The sequence below is a fragment of the Acomys russatus genome, chromosome 22 (assembly GCF_903995435.1).
Source record: "Acomys russatus chromosome 22, mAcoRus1.1, whole genome shotgun sequence".
NCBI classification, from domain to species: domain Eukaryota; kingdom Metazoa; phylum Chordata; class Mammalia; order Rodentia; family Muridae; genus Acomys; species Acomys russatus.
The window spans coordinates 25,788,549-25,804,066 of record NC_067158.1 but is presented as its reverse complement, the minus strand read 5'-3'; the positions used below and the strand labels follow the sequence as shown (position 1 = coordinate 25,804,066).

General features: G+C 48.6%; 1 protein-coding gene across 1 annotated transcript in view; it reads left to right on the top strand.

Moving 5' to 3' along the window:
* The window catches only part of Zfyve28 (zinc finger FYVE-type containing 28), a 92,341-nt gene that overhangs the window by 44,553 nt on the left and 32,270 nt on the right, over positions 1-15,518 (top strand). Inside the window, exons 3-7 of the mRNA XM_051164893.1 lie at positions 2,832-2,969; positions 3,353-3,555; positions 4,513-4,602; positions 5,419-5,508; positions 12,892-12,993. Of these exons, the coding sequence (XP_051020850.1) occupies positions 2,832-2,969; positions 3,353-3,555; positions 4,513-4,602; positions 5,419-5,508; positions 12,892-12,993 (623 nt within the window). The remainder of the gene's footprint in view (positions 1-2,831; positions 2,970-3,352; positions 3,556-4,512; positions 4,603-5,418; positions 5,509-12,891; positions 12,994-15,518) is intronic.

The following is a 15,518-nucleotide window of genomic DNA, read 5'->3' as shown; positions in this document are numbered from 1 at the left end:
TCCAATTATACGGTGACTAACCTAAAATGCTGCCCCTATTTTCTTCTTTCTTCTGTTCCTCTTTCCCCTCTTCCTTTCTTTCTATTCTTCTCTTTTTTTAAAAAGTGTGTGTGCGTGCATGTGTGCGTGCTTGTGTGTGTGTGTGTTTAGATGGGGTCTTGCTTAGTCAGGTTGGACTTGAACTCATAATCCTTTGTGTCTTCGCCCCCTGATTATAGCGTGCATCGCCATGCCTGACTGTTTTCTTCTTTAATGCTATGTCTTATCTATTTATCCACTTTCTGATAATAATCAAGCCATCACATAAATGATGGTATGCTATGTCAAACTGCTGAAACTTTGAATACCGTGCCAGGACATATTCTCAGGCTTCTCCCCATTTCTATATTTAGAGGTACAATTCTGTAGCTTTGGGAGCAATCTTGAACTCATCTGGTCCTACTAGTTCAGTGTCCTCAGACAAGGTGACTCCTACACTGCATCATTACATGTATTCTAACAAAAGCCAGTGGCATTGCTAGGTACCTCTGAGCCAGAGGGCCCTGGTTATTTAAACTCCCAGTGAACAAGAGTTATAGAAGGTACTATTCAGTTCCCTGAATCATCCAGTTCAGTTGAAAGAGTATGGAGAAACCACCTGGGTATCACAACTATGCAAAAAGATAAGACAGAATTTGGCTCCACTCGTAAAAAAAAAAAAAAAAAAAAATAGATTTACTTATTTATTAGTATGCATACACTGTTTGCCTGCATGTATACTTGTAGGCCAGAAGAGGGCATCAGATCACATTACAGATGGTTGTAAACCACCTTGTGGTTGCTGGGAATTTAACTTGGGACTTCTGGAAGAGCAGGTGGCACTCTTAACCACTGAGCCATCTCTCTAGCCCAGCCCTATTCTTAACAAAAGTAGACTTTTAAAACTACAGAATGGCTGGGCTACAACGCCACGATAAGGACTCCTGTTTAATGTGTATACGGACATGGGTTGAATACCAGCCACAAAATGGAGGTGCTGTGCCAAAACAGCAGCAGTCAAGTGTCCACAGGGTTTCTCTGTGTAGCCCTGGCTGTCCTGGACTCACGTTGTAGACCAGGCTGACCTCAAACTCACAGAGATTCACCTGCCTCTGCCTCCCGAGTGCTGGGATTAAAGGCATGTGCCATTGCACCTGCCAGGAAGTACGGAATTTAGAGCTTCTTGTCTCTACCTCATGGTTCAGTGTGCTTCTAATGAATTATTTAATTCAACCTCCTCACATTTTGTTAACATTTTTTCAATGTAATGTAGCCAGGTTGTATTGCCATATACCTATAACCTATCACTTGAGAGGCAGAAAAGGATTAGGGTTTAAGGCTGCACAGTGAGTTTGAGGCCAGTCTGGTATATACAAGTCTCTGCCTCAAATAATGAACCCAAAGCAATAGATGTTCTGTGTCTATACACGTGAAGGTTGTTCATCCAGTCTTGTTTGGTATCAGGATAAGGCTCGCCTATAGAATGTGGTGGGCGACGCTCTCATTCTGCATCTTGGGGGAGGGTGCTACCTGTTGCTCCGAGAGTGGGAGACTTCTTATCTGCAGGCCCTACGAGGGTCCTCAGTGCTCACAATCTTGTGTTGCCAGGTTCATGCTGAATCCGTGAGGGGCGCCTCCCATCTACATCCTCCGGCCTCTTTTTGTGTGTCTCTTTTCTCTGTGGTTGTCCCTGGAATTCCAGCTGCCTTGGTCCCACTAGGTGGCACATCCCTGTGCTGTGTATGGCATGGCTTGTTTCCTTTCGTCTCGGGGTTGTCGCCCATTCTCATCTGACAGCCATGCCGAAGAGCTACTGTTTCCTCTGCTACTCGGTGTGGAATAGCAAGTTTGGTTCTGGCAACTCCATCTTGGCTGGGCTCAGAATTCCCAGTCAAGGGCTGGGGAGATGGCTCAGTAGCGGGTAAAAGTGTTTGCTATACAAATATGAAGATCTAGCCGGGTGTAGTGGCGCACACCAATAATCCCAGCCCTCGGGAGGCAGAGGCAGGCCGACTTCTGTGAGTTCGAGGCCAGCCTGGTCTATAAAGGGAGTCCAGGACAGCCAGGGCTATAGAGAAACCCTGTCTTGAAAAACAAAACAACCAAGCAGAACAAACAAATATGAAGAACTGTGTTCCAGTTCTCAAATGCCACATAAAAAGCTGGGTGAGCTGTATACATGTGTGTCCGTAACACCAGTGCTATGGGCAGGGTAGGGGTGTGGGTGTGGAGGCCGGAAGTTCTCAATTGCTCTCTGTCTTATTCTTTGAGATAGGGTCTCTCAGTGAAATTGGAGCTGGCAAGTCTCCAGGGTCTTCCTGTCCCCACCCCTCCCCCAGTGCTGGGCTTCCAGATGTCCCACTGTACCCTACTTCTAAGAGCAGGTGGCAGTGATGCAAACTCAGGTCCTTGTATTTGCACAGCAAGCATTGTATCTGCTGAGCTGCCTCCCCGGTCTCCAAACTCACGTTTTTATAGAAATCTACTCACCTAGTTAGTGTCCAGGGGAACAGAGACCCCTGGGGTAGCCATGGCTCCAGGCGTCCAGGGGGCCAGGCAGGAGGGAAGTTGTCTTTTTCTAAAAAGACAGTCCAGTTACTACCAGGAGTGATTTGAAATCTACTCCTCGGCCATCAAATGAGCCAAGTCACAGGACTGTGTGCCAGCAGCAGGCCACTAGGAAATACATTGGTGTTATCTCAGAAAGGGATGGTTGTAGGCATTTCCCTCTGCTTGAGCCTCCTGTGGTGAGGCGCCATGTGCTGCCCGATCACTCCTGTAGTTCCGGTGAGCAGCCTTTCTTTCTGTTTCAGGACAATGTGTTAAACATCATTAATCAGATCATGGAGGAATGCATCCCTCAGGACCGTGCCCCCCGGGATTTCTGCGTCAAGTTCCCTGAGGAGATCCGGCACGACAACTTGGCTGGCCAGCTGTGGTTCGGGGCTGAGGTAGTGGGCAGCTGCTGGGATTCTGGTCCTAACACTGAACACCCTTTTCCAGTCATGTCCATGAGAACCTGCCCACAGACACCTGCCGGCCCCTGTCCGTGCTTTGTTTTCAGAAGGTGTGGTCCAAGCTTCCTTGGCCACCACCTCTTGGAACGTGGGCGGGGGTATAACCCTGTGCTCCCCAAGACTGCTGGTGTAGACGAGGTTTTTTGTGTGGTTGTGAGAAGACTCTCAGGTCCCCAAGCATCCGGGATCCTGCCACTGCTTCTCAAATGCCAGTGGGAGCGTGGTTCTCACCCACCTACTGCAGTGAGGCCCTGAGGTGCACAGGGTCAGGGTCCCTGAGGATGTGCGACTTCTTAAGGATGCTTTCCTGTCCACAGTGCCTGGCAGCTGGTTCCATCATCATGAACCGTGAGCTCGAGAGCATGGCTATGAGGCCGCTGGCCAAGGAGCTGACACGCAGCCTGGAGGATGTGCGGGGCACTCTCCGTGACCAGGCACTGCGAGACCTCAACACTTACACGGAGAAGATGAGGGAGGCCCTGAGGCACTTTGATGTTCTCTTTGCTGAGTTCGAGCTGAGGTGACCGTGAGGGCCCTATGCCCGTGCTTTAGACGTCATGGCGTTTGCTCATGCGTTTGGGATACCGGCTCTTTGGAGGGGGCATATCTTGAAGTGTCCCGTATAGAAAATGATGAGAGAGGAGTTGGGTGGCCAGCTCCTGGGGAATCTTTGGTGGTGGTGATAAGGGAACGTTCGAGGAGTCCAGCAGAGCTCTGGCAGTTCAGCCTCTGTGGGAGAGGGCTCAGGAGAGGCCTAAGGCAGAGGCCCACTGTGCTCTATGCACCAACCCTGTGATGCATAGGACAGGAAATCTACGCCTTCGGTGGCCTCCGTTAATAAAGCCTGATTGTTGCATAGCATGACTAACCTAGAAGGTTGAGTCTTATTTTCTTGTGTTTCACGGCAAGGGGGAAAAAAAGAATTGGTAGTTAAGAAGGCATGAAAATGTTCTTACCTGGAATCAAGGTAGACAAACTGACAAACACCAGGTAGACAAACATCCCCCAGCTGTTCAGCCAGCATCCATTGAGACCTGTGTACATCTGGGGCCACTCCTGGGAGTGTACATGTGGGGTGTGTGTGTGTGTGTGTGTGTGTGTGTGTGTGTGTGTGTGTGTGTGTGAGAGAGAGAGAGAGAGAGAGAGATATTCCAGGGGAAGGGGACTCCCAAGAGCCCACTCCCCATTCATGGATTCCTATATACTAACTCATTGCTTTCTCACAGCTGGGGCCAAACTGTCACTTACTTAAGTGGGTGTGGTGGTTTTATGGCAGTCGGGGCTGAGCTGGGGCAAGGCCTGGGAGGGGGGTGGGCTCTGATTTAGATTATCCCTGTAAATCTGAGAGCTGTGTGCTGATGAAACCAATGGCACAGGATGGTGGTAGTATCGAAGGCTGTGGTTTTAATTTAATGTTCTTGTTTGGGGAGGCCTTGGGAGTTAGGGGACAAAGGCCTGACAAGCCTCTGTGTTGCAGCTATGTCTCAGCCATGGTGCCAGTGAAGTCCCCCAGGGAGTACTATGTACAACAGGAGGTCATCGTGCTGTTCTGTGAGACAGTGGAGAGGTAAGGGGTGGCATCTTGTCAGGGGCACTCAGGTGGGAAGATGGCAACCTGCTGCCTTACTCAGCATGCCTCCTGGTGTACAGAAGGCACAACCCTCACATCCCTACTGCTGCTGCTGCTCACCTCATCCTCTGTGGGTCCTGAGGGCTCAGGCTTGTTTACCACAGGTGGATCAGGCAGTCAAAGTCGGGTTCTCAAGATAGAGTCTGGGGCAAAGATACACCTCAGAGTGTCGACTGTGGTGCTAGTTTTGAAAATGGCTAAATCACACCATAAGTTGTTATTTTTAAAAGGCAGATCACTCACCGTTTATACCTTCAGAAGTGTTTCAAATTGTCAGAAAACAAGGTGACAGAAAATACATTTTACTTTGAAGTCCTGATGGCACAGCACCTGCTTATGGGAAAGCCACCTGCTTGCGGTGGGGGAAGGGAACTAACCTAGATTTCATAGGAGGTTCTAGATTGGGGAATATTCTTGACTCGTGTTTGGGCTTGGCCCTTGAGTTGTCTTGGCCTCCAGGTTAGGCAAAGCACTGGTAGTGACAGACAGACACCTGACAGAATGACAGGTGTCTTTATACATATCGCCCACCTCTGTTCTTGCATTCTTTTCTGGGACAGAGGTGGAACAGGCAGGGAAAAAAAAAAGCCACTCTTCTGGGGCTTTCCAAGTAAAACATGCATGCCTTGTCTTCCATGTGTGGCTGATGTGGTACAGGCCGCCCTTCCCACCTTCTCCTGAGTATGAATACTAGCGAGGGTCCGGTGCTCCGCTCCTGCCAATAGCCTCTGACTCCCCTTTTCCCTCTGCTAGAGCCTTGGACTTTGGATATCTGACCCAGGACATGATTGATGACTATGAACCTGCCCTCATGTTCACCATTCCTCGGCTGGCCATTGTGTGGTGAGTGCCAGCTGCTTTCTGGGTAATGGTACTGGTCCTCACACCTCAGACTCTGCTCTGGTCAACTGCGCCCTCAGTCCCCAGTCTGGCCTGCTGTTCTCCCTCAGCAGATGAGGAGCCAGATGTTCAGAGAACTTCCTATTTCCCCTGTTGGGGAGGGTGAGACAGTGAGCTCTGCAGCCTGCTGCTGGGCAGATGAGGCAGACCCACACACCATGCAGGGTCTTTTGGGTATATAGTAACTGTGCAGAGCCATGGGAGGCAGGCTCTGTGGTGACTGGAAGATGAGAGGCTCTAGGTCCCAAAGGGGAATATGGTTTGGGTGAGTAGTTTCTCACATGTAGGCAAATGGAGCCCATTAGGTTCAAGTGAGCTGTGGCCCAACTGGCTAAGGGTCCTCCTTGTAGAACAGATCTGGGGAGAACAAAGAACTCTCAGGTCTTACGGGGTTCAAGATATCAAGATAGCATGCAGGATTTTGGGTCCTACATACCTCAGAGACGATGTGTCTAGTTGAGTGTCTGGAGCCAAGAGCAGCATCCAACTGCTGGAGCTTGCTCCACCTCTGTGCTCCATTTTCCTGCTGGGTAGGTGTTCACAGGGTTGGAGAGCTTGGTGGAGGCTGGCTGGATCTGCAGAGGAGATGGCCAGGAGTTGGCCAGGAGTACCACCTGGCATGAAGAGCACAGCTGGGCTAAGACTGAGGGTGGGGAGTTTTGTAGGGAGAAGGAGAGGGCACAGAGGCCAGGATGAGGCCACACAGCAGCTGAAGATTTTCCCCATAGGAAGTGGAAGCAGAGGGGTGGAACAGTGCTTTGAGACAGCCAACGTTCTGGACCTGCAAAAATGGGGGTGCTTCCTTCATTGCAGAGGCAAGTGCTGTGGCAGCTGCTGGGAGAAGCAGAGCAGGGTGCCAGTGCCAAACCTGACCCTCCCTGATGGGCTGCTGGCTGGGATATCTCAGATGTCTTCAGGGTCACGTTTGAGCACTGTCTGGTGTTTCCAGAGCCCTCTAAGGGCTCGGCGCCACTGGTCCCCTTCCTTATATACGCCCTCTTTCCTTACAGCCCACCTGAAGGGTCACATCCCACTTCAGGGATGCCACTTTATTTATTTTTTTTTTAAAGATTTATTTATTTATTATGTATACAATGCACATCAGATCACATTATAGATGGTTGTGAGCCACCATGTGGTTGCTGGGAATTGAACTCGTGACCTCTGGAAGAGCAGTCAGTGCTCTTAACCACTGAGCCATCTCTCCAGCCCCAGGGATGCCACTTTAAATACCCATAATCAGCAGACTCTGGGGTTGTCATGTCTTCCGAGCATGTTGAACTGGTGGGGGGGGGGGGTGGAGCTCTCTGGTAGCACAGGTGAAATAGGCTGGAGCAAGTGTTTCCAGGTGGACCTGGGGAAATGGTGCACCAGTTTGGTCCTTCCCTCTTGTCTTTGTCCGAAAAACAAAACAGAAAACTCCTCAGACTCTAGATCTAGTTGGTACTGACCAGCATGTGTCTTAGTGTCTTTAAGAACGGGCTCTGACCCTTATCTCAGTGGGCCTCTGAGAGCAGAGACTGTAACACAGAAAACCCTGTCCCTTTTTTAAATAGACCCTTGTAAGTGCTTTGAAGTGCAGAACCCAGCACTTACCCACAACCTAGGCAAATACACCTATGACATCCAGGGGCTGGCTTCCCTGGGAAGCCCTGCAGAACCAGCTGCCATTTGGAGCTGTGCATTTCCTCCCTGCTCTGACCAGTGCTCTCCTGGCTGAATGCAGGTGGGATTGGGGAAAACACTTACTCCGCAGCCCCTGGGAGCACCCTGAAGCTTATCTTAGGCAGCACACTAGTTTTAAAATAAACAGAGGTGTCAGACAGCCCCTACCCGCACTGTTTCCAATTTTAACTCTAGAGTCTGTTTTCTTTCTTGTTTGTCGGTGGGTTAAGACAGTTCCACATAGCCCATCTGTGCCTGGTCATGTGTGGCTGATGAACAGTATCTGACCAGTATCACTGGCGCCCTGTGTGCTGACATCCGTGTTCATACTGTGGGCATCTGCATCGGTAGCCCACCCAGATGGTCAGTCCTGGAGTAGGGTGTGGGCTCCTTCTACTCTGGGTGGAAGGAGGGCCTAGAATGTAGCTGAGAGGCGGAAAACCCCCGGGGTATATGAGGAAGGCGAGCAGATCCAGGAACGTGGAGCTCGGAGTGTGGTGATTTGGTTCCTGACAGGGAGCACTGCACAGCTAGGTGGTAGGGTCCTCAGAAGCAGTCCTTAGATCCAGGTGTGGACCTTGGGGACCAAGAGATGCAGTGTCTCTGATAAAAATCCACCCAGCTGAGCCCCAGTGTGAGAGCGTCTCCCCAACCACCCCTCTTTGCTTTGCAGCTTCCCTGTGCCTGGGCAGGAGAGGCAAGGTCTGGAGAGCTTCTTTCCTTTAGGCTCAGATGCAATTTTCGGGTATTTGTCTTAAAAACAGTTCCTTAAAAGAATAAAACAACAACAACAACAACAACAACAAAAAAAAAAACCCCAAACCTATAGATCCAGTAGTCACTTTCCAGCCTGCCCATCTAGTTAGCCAACATGGCCTGGGTCTAGGGTCACTATTGCCAACCAGCCTAGGATCTGACTAGCCTCATCTAGGTCAAGTCTGAGTCAGCCATTTCTCCCCACAAGGCCTGTCCACACCACTGCAACCCCTGCAGTTGGCTCCTTAGTGCCACCTGTGTAAGCCTGTCTCTCAGCCCCACCTACTCTTTGTCAGAGCAGTGATACTTCTTATCCTGAGACATCAGTGGTCAGGGACATTTCCAAATAAGAATGTCACTGCATCTGTTCAACCCCTGCCAGGGCTTCACCTCCTGGGTGACAGACCGGCCCCCAACCGTGGATGCCCCAGCCTGGCCTCTGCCTCAGTGACCCCTTCCCACGAGTCTACTCCTTCCCCAGTTCTGCTGTCTTTGCTCCTCATCTCCAGGTTCACACAACGTATGCTGACCCTACTTGGATTTTAGCATTCTATAAGTACAGCTTCCCACTATCGGACCCACCCTCGACTATTCAAATCGCAGTTTCACCACAGCTAGACTTGTGTCCTGGCTGGCACTGACTTCAGAATACTTGTGTCACAGACACCTCACACCCATTTCCCTTGGTGGCCATGTCAACCACTGACACTCACACATCAACTCATGTACATGCATGCATATTCTCTCCCTCCCCCCCCCCTCTCTCACATCTCTTCTCTGTTTCTGTAGGATTTCTGGTCTTTCCATAGTATAAATAGGGTTTGCACTGTGGGTGTGCATCCCCACAGGAAGGCAGGCTCCCCTCCTGCACTTACTGGCGGGTAAATGCCACTTTGATCTGACAAGGCTCAAATGCATATTTATACAGATTACCCACAAAGCACCATTTTTTGTTTGTTTGTTTGTTTTGAGACAGGGTTTCTCTGTGTAGCCTTGGCTGTCCCAGACTCACTTTGTAAACCAGGCTGGCCTCGAACTCACAGCGATCTGCCTGCCTCTGCCTCCCGAGTGCTGCTATTAAAGCCGTGTGCCACCATACCTGACTCAAAGTACCATTTGTAATTAAAACATTTGAGGGGCCGAATATCCAAAACTAAGGCACTGATTAGAGATGATACTTCTGTCACTAAAATATTAGAGAGTAATACTAGTGTCAAGGAAGCACCCTCACTATGATAAATACAAGATCATAACCAAATGCTCTTGTTACAAGATTGCTTTTTTTTTTTTTTTTTTAAAGACAGGGTCTCACGTAATTCAGGCTGACCTGGATTTGCTATGTATCCAAGAATGACCCAGGACTTCTGATCTTCCTGTCTCCACCTCCCACATGATGGGTTTACAGGCACACACTACTATGGCTAGCACCAGGGCCTCATGAATGCCAGGCTAGTGCTCTACCAACCGAGTTTCAGCCCCAGCCCTCTGTAAAAATTAACACCTTTATAAACAGAAAGCAAAGAAGTCATTGTTTTTACTATGGTGGTAAACTACATATAACATAAAACTTACCATTTTAGCCCTTTATTTTAAAAATTCTTTTTTAAAAAGATTTATTTATTATGTATACAATATGTATCAGATCACATTATAGATGGTTGTGAGCCACCATGTGGTTGCTGGGAATTGAACTCAGGACCTCTGGAAGAGCAGTCAGTGCTCTTAAACGCTGAGCCATCTCTCCAGGCCCCTTTTAAAAATTTTATTAGGTGTGTATACTGTCTATTGTGTACTCTGTAGTGTGTGTGTGCCCGTACAGCCTACAGGATTCAGTTCTCCTTCCACAGTGTGTATCCTAGAGATTGAGCTCAGGTTGTCAGCCTTGGCAGCAATGACTTTACCTGCTGAGCTAGTTTTCACCCCATTTTAGCCTTTTCTGAGTGAACACTTCAGTGTCGCTAGACAATGCTGGTCTCCATCCTAAAATCCATGTCTGGGTGAAATGCCACCTTCCCCTCCCCTCCCAGCACTCACTGCTCTTCTTTCCATGTGGATCTGACATTAGTCAGAATTTTCTGTACGTGGAACCACATGGAATCAGTCTCCTGTGACTGGCTTATTTCACTCAGCTTATTTCACTGGCTTATTTCATTTACTGAAATGTGCTAGAATTTCTTTCTTTTCGGGGGGCTAATATCCCATTGAGTATGATTAGAATGTCATTTGAAACACGAGGTTCTTGTTTTTCAGTGCAGGAATCTGCTTTGTGCATTTCAGGCAAGCGCTGCATTACCAAGCTGTACCCTCAGCCCTTTTTTCGTTTTTTTAAGACAGGGTTTCTCTGTGTAACAGAGCCATACCTGTCCTGGACTCTCTTTGTAGACCAGGCTGGTGTCAAACTTACAGAGATCTGCCTGCCTCTGCCTCCCATGTGCTGGGATAAAGGTGTACATCACTACTGCCCAGCTTGTACCCTCAGCCTTAAGCACAAGACTTAGAAACAACATTCAAGCTGGGTGTGGTGGTACATACCTTTAATCCCAGCACTTGGGAGGCAGAGGCAGGTGGATCTCTGTGAGTTCGAGGCCAGCCTGGTCTACAAAGTGAGTCCAGGACAGCCAACACTACACAGAGAAACCCTGCCTCAAAAAACCAAAACCAAAAACCCAACAACATTCAAAAGAATAAAACACCTAGGAATAAGTTTAGCCAAGGAGGTCAGAGTTTGAGCTAGCATGGACTACATGAAACTCTTTCTCAAAATAAAATAACGTATAATGACAACATATCAAGATACATGTAATAGTAAAGAAAAAGAAAATCATCCTTTGCCTTGTTTACCCCAATAATTCATAACAAACATCCACCCAATTCATTCAGATACGTGGCTACTGAGGACTGCAGAGCATTGATGAAAAAAAAAAAAAATAGAGAAAATCTGCCAAGATAAAGACAACCCAAAGCTATGTTCATGGATTCGTAAGATGCCAGTGCTCTTCAAAGTGACCCACAGTATCTGTGTAATCCCTGCAACTCCCCTCTGCCCTTTTATGGCAGAAGTGGAAAAGCTATTCTGTAAATCTTTATGGATCCTCCATGGGCCCTACAGAGCAAAAACAACTTCAAAAAAGAAACACAAAGAAAAACAGGATTCACACAGTCTGTTTCAAAACTTACTACAAGTAGAAACGTGACCCTGGCCACTTAGGAAGACATGAGGGCCAGGGAAATCGAATTAAGAGATCAGAAACCCTTCCACCTGTGGCCAGATGACCCTGGACCAGGATGCCAGGCGCATTCAAGGAGGAAGGACACCAGTGAATGCTGCTGGCATGTGGCTGCCACGTCACACACTGTCATCACTAATTTTGTGTGTTGGTGTGGCCTCTGTACCCAGATAGTTAGCCACACCCCAGTCTGGATATTGTTATGGGTGCATTTTAAACATGAGTTAGCATTTAAATGAATAGAGTTCTGAGTTCAGCAAGTTGCTGTCTATAGTACAGAAGGCCTCATAGAATCAGTTGAAATCCAAGGAGAAAACAGGCTAAGATCCCCTAAGGAAGAAAGAATTCTGCCTGTGGCTATAGTGACCACCCTTCCTTGTGTCTCCAGCCCACTTGCCACCTGCCCCACACAATTTGAATTTACCCTGCTCTCCAATCATGTAAGCCAGTACACACACACACACACACACACACACACACACACACACACACACACACACACACACCCAGCTTCCCTGTCTCACCCTTTCTCAATTTTGGCTCACTGCCCAGGACACAGTCCCCTTACAAGCCCACCTGCTTCTGCTCAGTGTGGGCTCACCATTCAGCCAGGACCACAGAGCCCAGAGGTAGCACAGTCCGTGCCTCCTGTGGCCTTTGATTCTTGTTTTGCACATGGAATCCAACCTTTTAAGTGGGAAAATAGCCCCTGCGACTCTATGTGGTATGGTGACAACTGGGGCTCTACTGGGAAGGAGACCGTGTTGCGGCTATACAAACAAGCAGAAAGCCCAGTGGCCCTAATCTGTGCGTAGACGGGGGTGGGGGTGGGGGTTGGGGGGGTGGAACAGAGGCACAGGTGAGTATTTTGGGGGTGTCTGAGATACACCAAACCTGAGGGTCTGGGCCACAGAGGCACTGGAGAAGGGCTCTGGCATAGTGTTCTGGAGGACAGATGAGATGGGAGTTGGCTGACTGAGGTGTTCTTAGCTGGGCAGCAGGTCCTGGAGCTTCCAGAGGGAAGCGGGTGGACGTAGCTGTCAAGGAGATGAGATGATAGAATCAGGGCTACCCAAAGGTGGCACCCGAGTGGAGCTGGCCTTCAGCGGGTGTTGAGCTGAGTGTTGGGAGGGGACGGGGAGGAGACAATGAAGAAAATTCCAGCCTGGGGAGGGGGCTTCTAGGGACAGATCAGTCCTGCCTGGGGGTAGACAGGCGTCTACTTTCTGCCCTGAATGGTGACAGGAGACCGGCATGGGAACTCAGATCTCCGGCTCATGCTTGGCTTTTGGAGTGACCGCTTTAGGCCTGATTCCTATGAGCCTCTACAGATGTAGCCTTTCACTTCCAGTGAGGTAGATGTTGGTCATGAATCTTGATCTCGTTTCTCTAAAGCACTGAGGTGAACAAATACACTTCCTGCTTGTTAGATCCCTGCTGTGAACCAAGCTAATAAACGTGATGGTAGAGGCTGGGTAATAATTGTAATTACCTTTTCCTTGACTTACCGAAACTCTATTCGTAGGAGGTGAAGGGTGAAGCTATAACTTGGCTAAGTGGGGTTGCCCCGGGTGCCAGCTGGCTGCCAGTCTTCTTGCAGACGTTGAAGCTGAAATCATAGGGTTCACCCAGAGGCCCACAGAGCCTAACCACACTGGCTTGTGTGTCTTGAATGCAGTGGCCTTGTGGTCTACGCAGATGGACCTCTGAACTTGGACCGAAAGGTGGAGGACATGTCTGAGCTGTTCCGGCCATTCCACACGTTGCTGCGGAAAATAAGGTGAGGGCTGGAAGTTGGTTGCACTCAGGCCACCCTGAGGTGTGAGGGCTGGGAGGTGGGTATTAATATCAAGTGTTTAGCACCCTCTGAGTCAACAGTGCTGGCCACACATCCTCCTGTGTGAAACCTGTGTCCACAGCGGCCCAAGCCAGCCACTCTGCCTCGGTCACAGAGTGGCTGGCAGCTCTTGCATGTTAAGCTTTAGGGAGTCATAAACTTTACACTGGCCTACCTTGCGTGTACCACACAGCTCAATGTTTGCTCAGTTCACCCTGGGGAGTCAGTGGACTGGGATTAGGATGCTCAGTCTATTTTATAGTTTGCTTTATCCCACAGTTGGCTTTTGGCTCTTTTCTTCTCACTCTGGGTGGAATGCAAACCCCAGACTTAGGAGGCGTGGACCTACTCTTCTCAGTTCCAAGACAAGGGATGAGTGTAAATGAGGGGAGATCACAGGCAATGCTGAGGCCAGGAAGGAAAATGCAGCTGGATCTTGGCAAGGGGTCCTTGAAGGAAGGATGGGGTGGGGACTGGGGTAATGAGAGGAAATTCCACGGGCTAAGGAGAGAGCTATGCCCAAAGATAATTGTCCTTCCTTCCCAGGAAGCATGTGAAATTTCAAGGCAAATGTTTCTTTGACCAAGATTCAGGCTGGGGCTAGAACCCAGCTGCAGTGGTCTGGTGGAACACATCAGCATTGAGGGCAGCCAGGCAGCACAGCTGCCGAGTCCAGGTGCGGGAGGAGTCAAAGACCCTCCAGAGGACGGGGAGGGTTCCCGTATTCCTGTAGACTCTCAGGGGACAGAGGTATGCCTCAAGATCACTGCTGGTGTGCCCTGGAGACTTGCCAAATGCTGAAGTTCGTGGAATAGAGGATTGGAAAGTCGGAGGCTGAACTGGAATTCTAAAGGGCAGAGCTCAGTGTCTGAAGACTTGGGGGTATGGCAGGAAGGAGGCTAGCTAGCCTCAGAGCAGCAGTAAACCTGCCGGACTTCTGAGCCAGTATGATAAGGGACCCTAATACCACACGGGGTGAAAGAAATATACCGCCTTCGCACGAGACAGTATCACTTGCCACACTTAGGAGGCTTTAGGTATGATGTCCATCATGCAGTTCAAACCTGTTGGAAAATGTGAAGAGGAAAGAAAATGATTTGTGGTCAAGAGAAAAGCATGTGACTCATAAGTTAGACTTAATGTACCAGGGTATGAACACAGTCATCTGTGTTGTACTGCAGAACATATAATTAAGAGGAGACTGGATCACAGTCATAGGGGAGGGGAGTAAGGGGAAAATGGGAGGGAGGGAGGAATGGGAGGATACAAGGGATGGGATAACAATTGAGATGTAATATGAATAAATTAATAAAATGTATTTTAAAAAAGAGAGGACTGCAGAAAAGGAAGGAAAACGTACCAATTTAGAATCAATTAAAAGTAATATTCTTGCTGTCTGTATCACTATTGCAGTCACATTTGCAATCAATTCCAGGTAGACTAGAGGCATAAATGTGAAAAGAGAAACCATTGAGCTTTTGGAGGAAAACAGCCAAGGTCATCATTTTAACAGCGGAGCAGGCAGCTATTTCTTCCACAGGATACAGAAGGGCTAACTTAAAAATGTGTGGTTGGGGGCAGGGCCTGGAGAGATGGCTCAGAGGTTAAGAGCACTAACTACTCTTCCAGAGGTCCTTAGTTCAATTCCCAGCAACTACAAGGTGCCTCACAACCGTCTATAATGAGACCTAATGCCTTCCTCTGGCCTGCAGGTGTACATGCAGGCAGAGCACTGTATACATAATTATAAATAAATAGATCTTTTAAAAAATGTGTGGTTGGAGATGCAGTGCAGTGATGAGCATTTACCTAGCATCTGTGAGGTTCTGGGCTCAATTTTCAGCACCACCAAAATGACACATTAGACTTCATTACATTAAAAAAGTCACATCAATAGACACCTGCAAGAGAATGAATTGTGGGCTGAAGAATTATCAGTCCATTAAGAACTTAACCCAAAACACATAAAGAAAATCAACGACAAAAGAAAAATGGGTGTGAGTTTTGCATAAGCGTCCTATAGGTTATGTAAGGACCTATACGTGCAAACTGCTCAGCTTCATTCCATCAGGCTAAATAAGATCCCATTGCACACGCACGAGAGAGGACGTGTTGGTAGGGCCCAGGACAGAGCTGCCAGCCAAGGCCACAGACTCAGTGTCCGAGCTGCTTACCAGCTGTGTTGTTGGTCTTCGTTGTCAACTTGATGGGATTTAGGAGCATGTAGGACGCACATTGCTGAGTGTGTCTTTTTATTTTTTAAAAGACTTATTTATTTATTTATTTTTTTATACAATGTTCCTCCACACCCATCCTAAACATGGATAGCACAAGCACGATCTCAGACTGTATAAAAAGGAAGAAGGGAGAAAGCTGGCATGATTGTCCTTGTCCCCTGACTGTAGATACCACGTGACCAGCTACCTCACACCTCAGCTGCTATGCCTCCCTTGCCATAATGAACTATA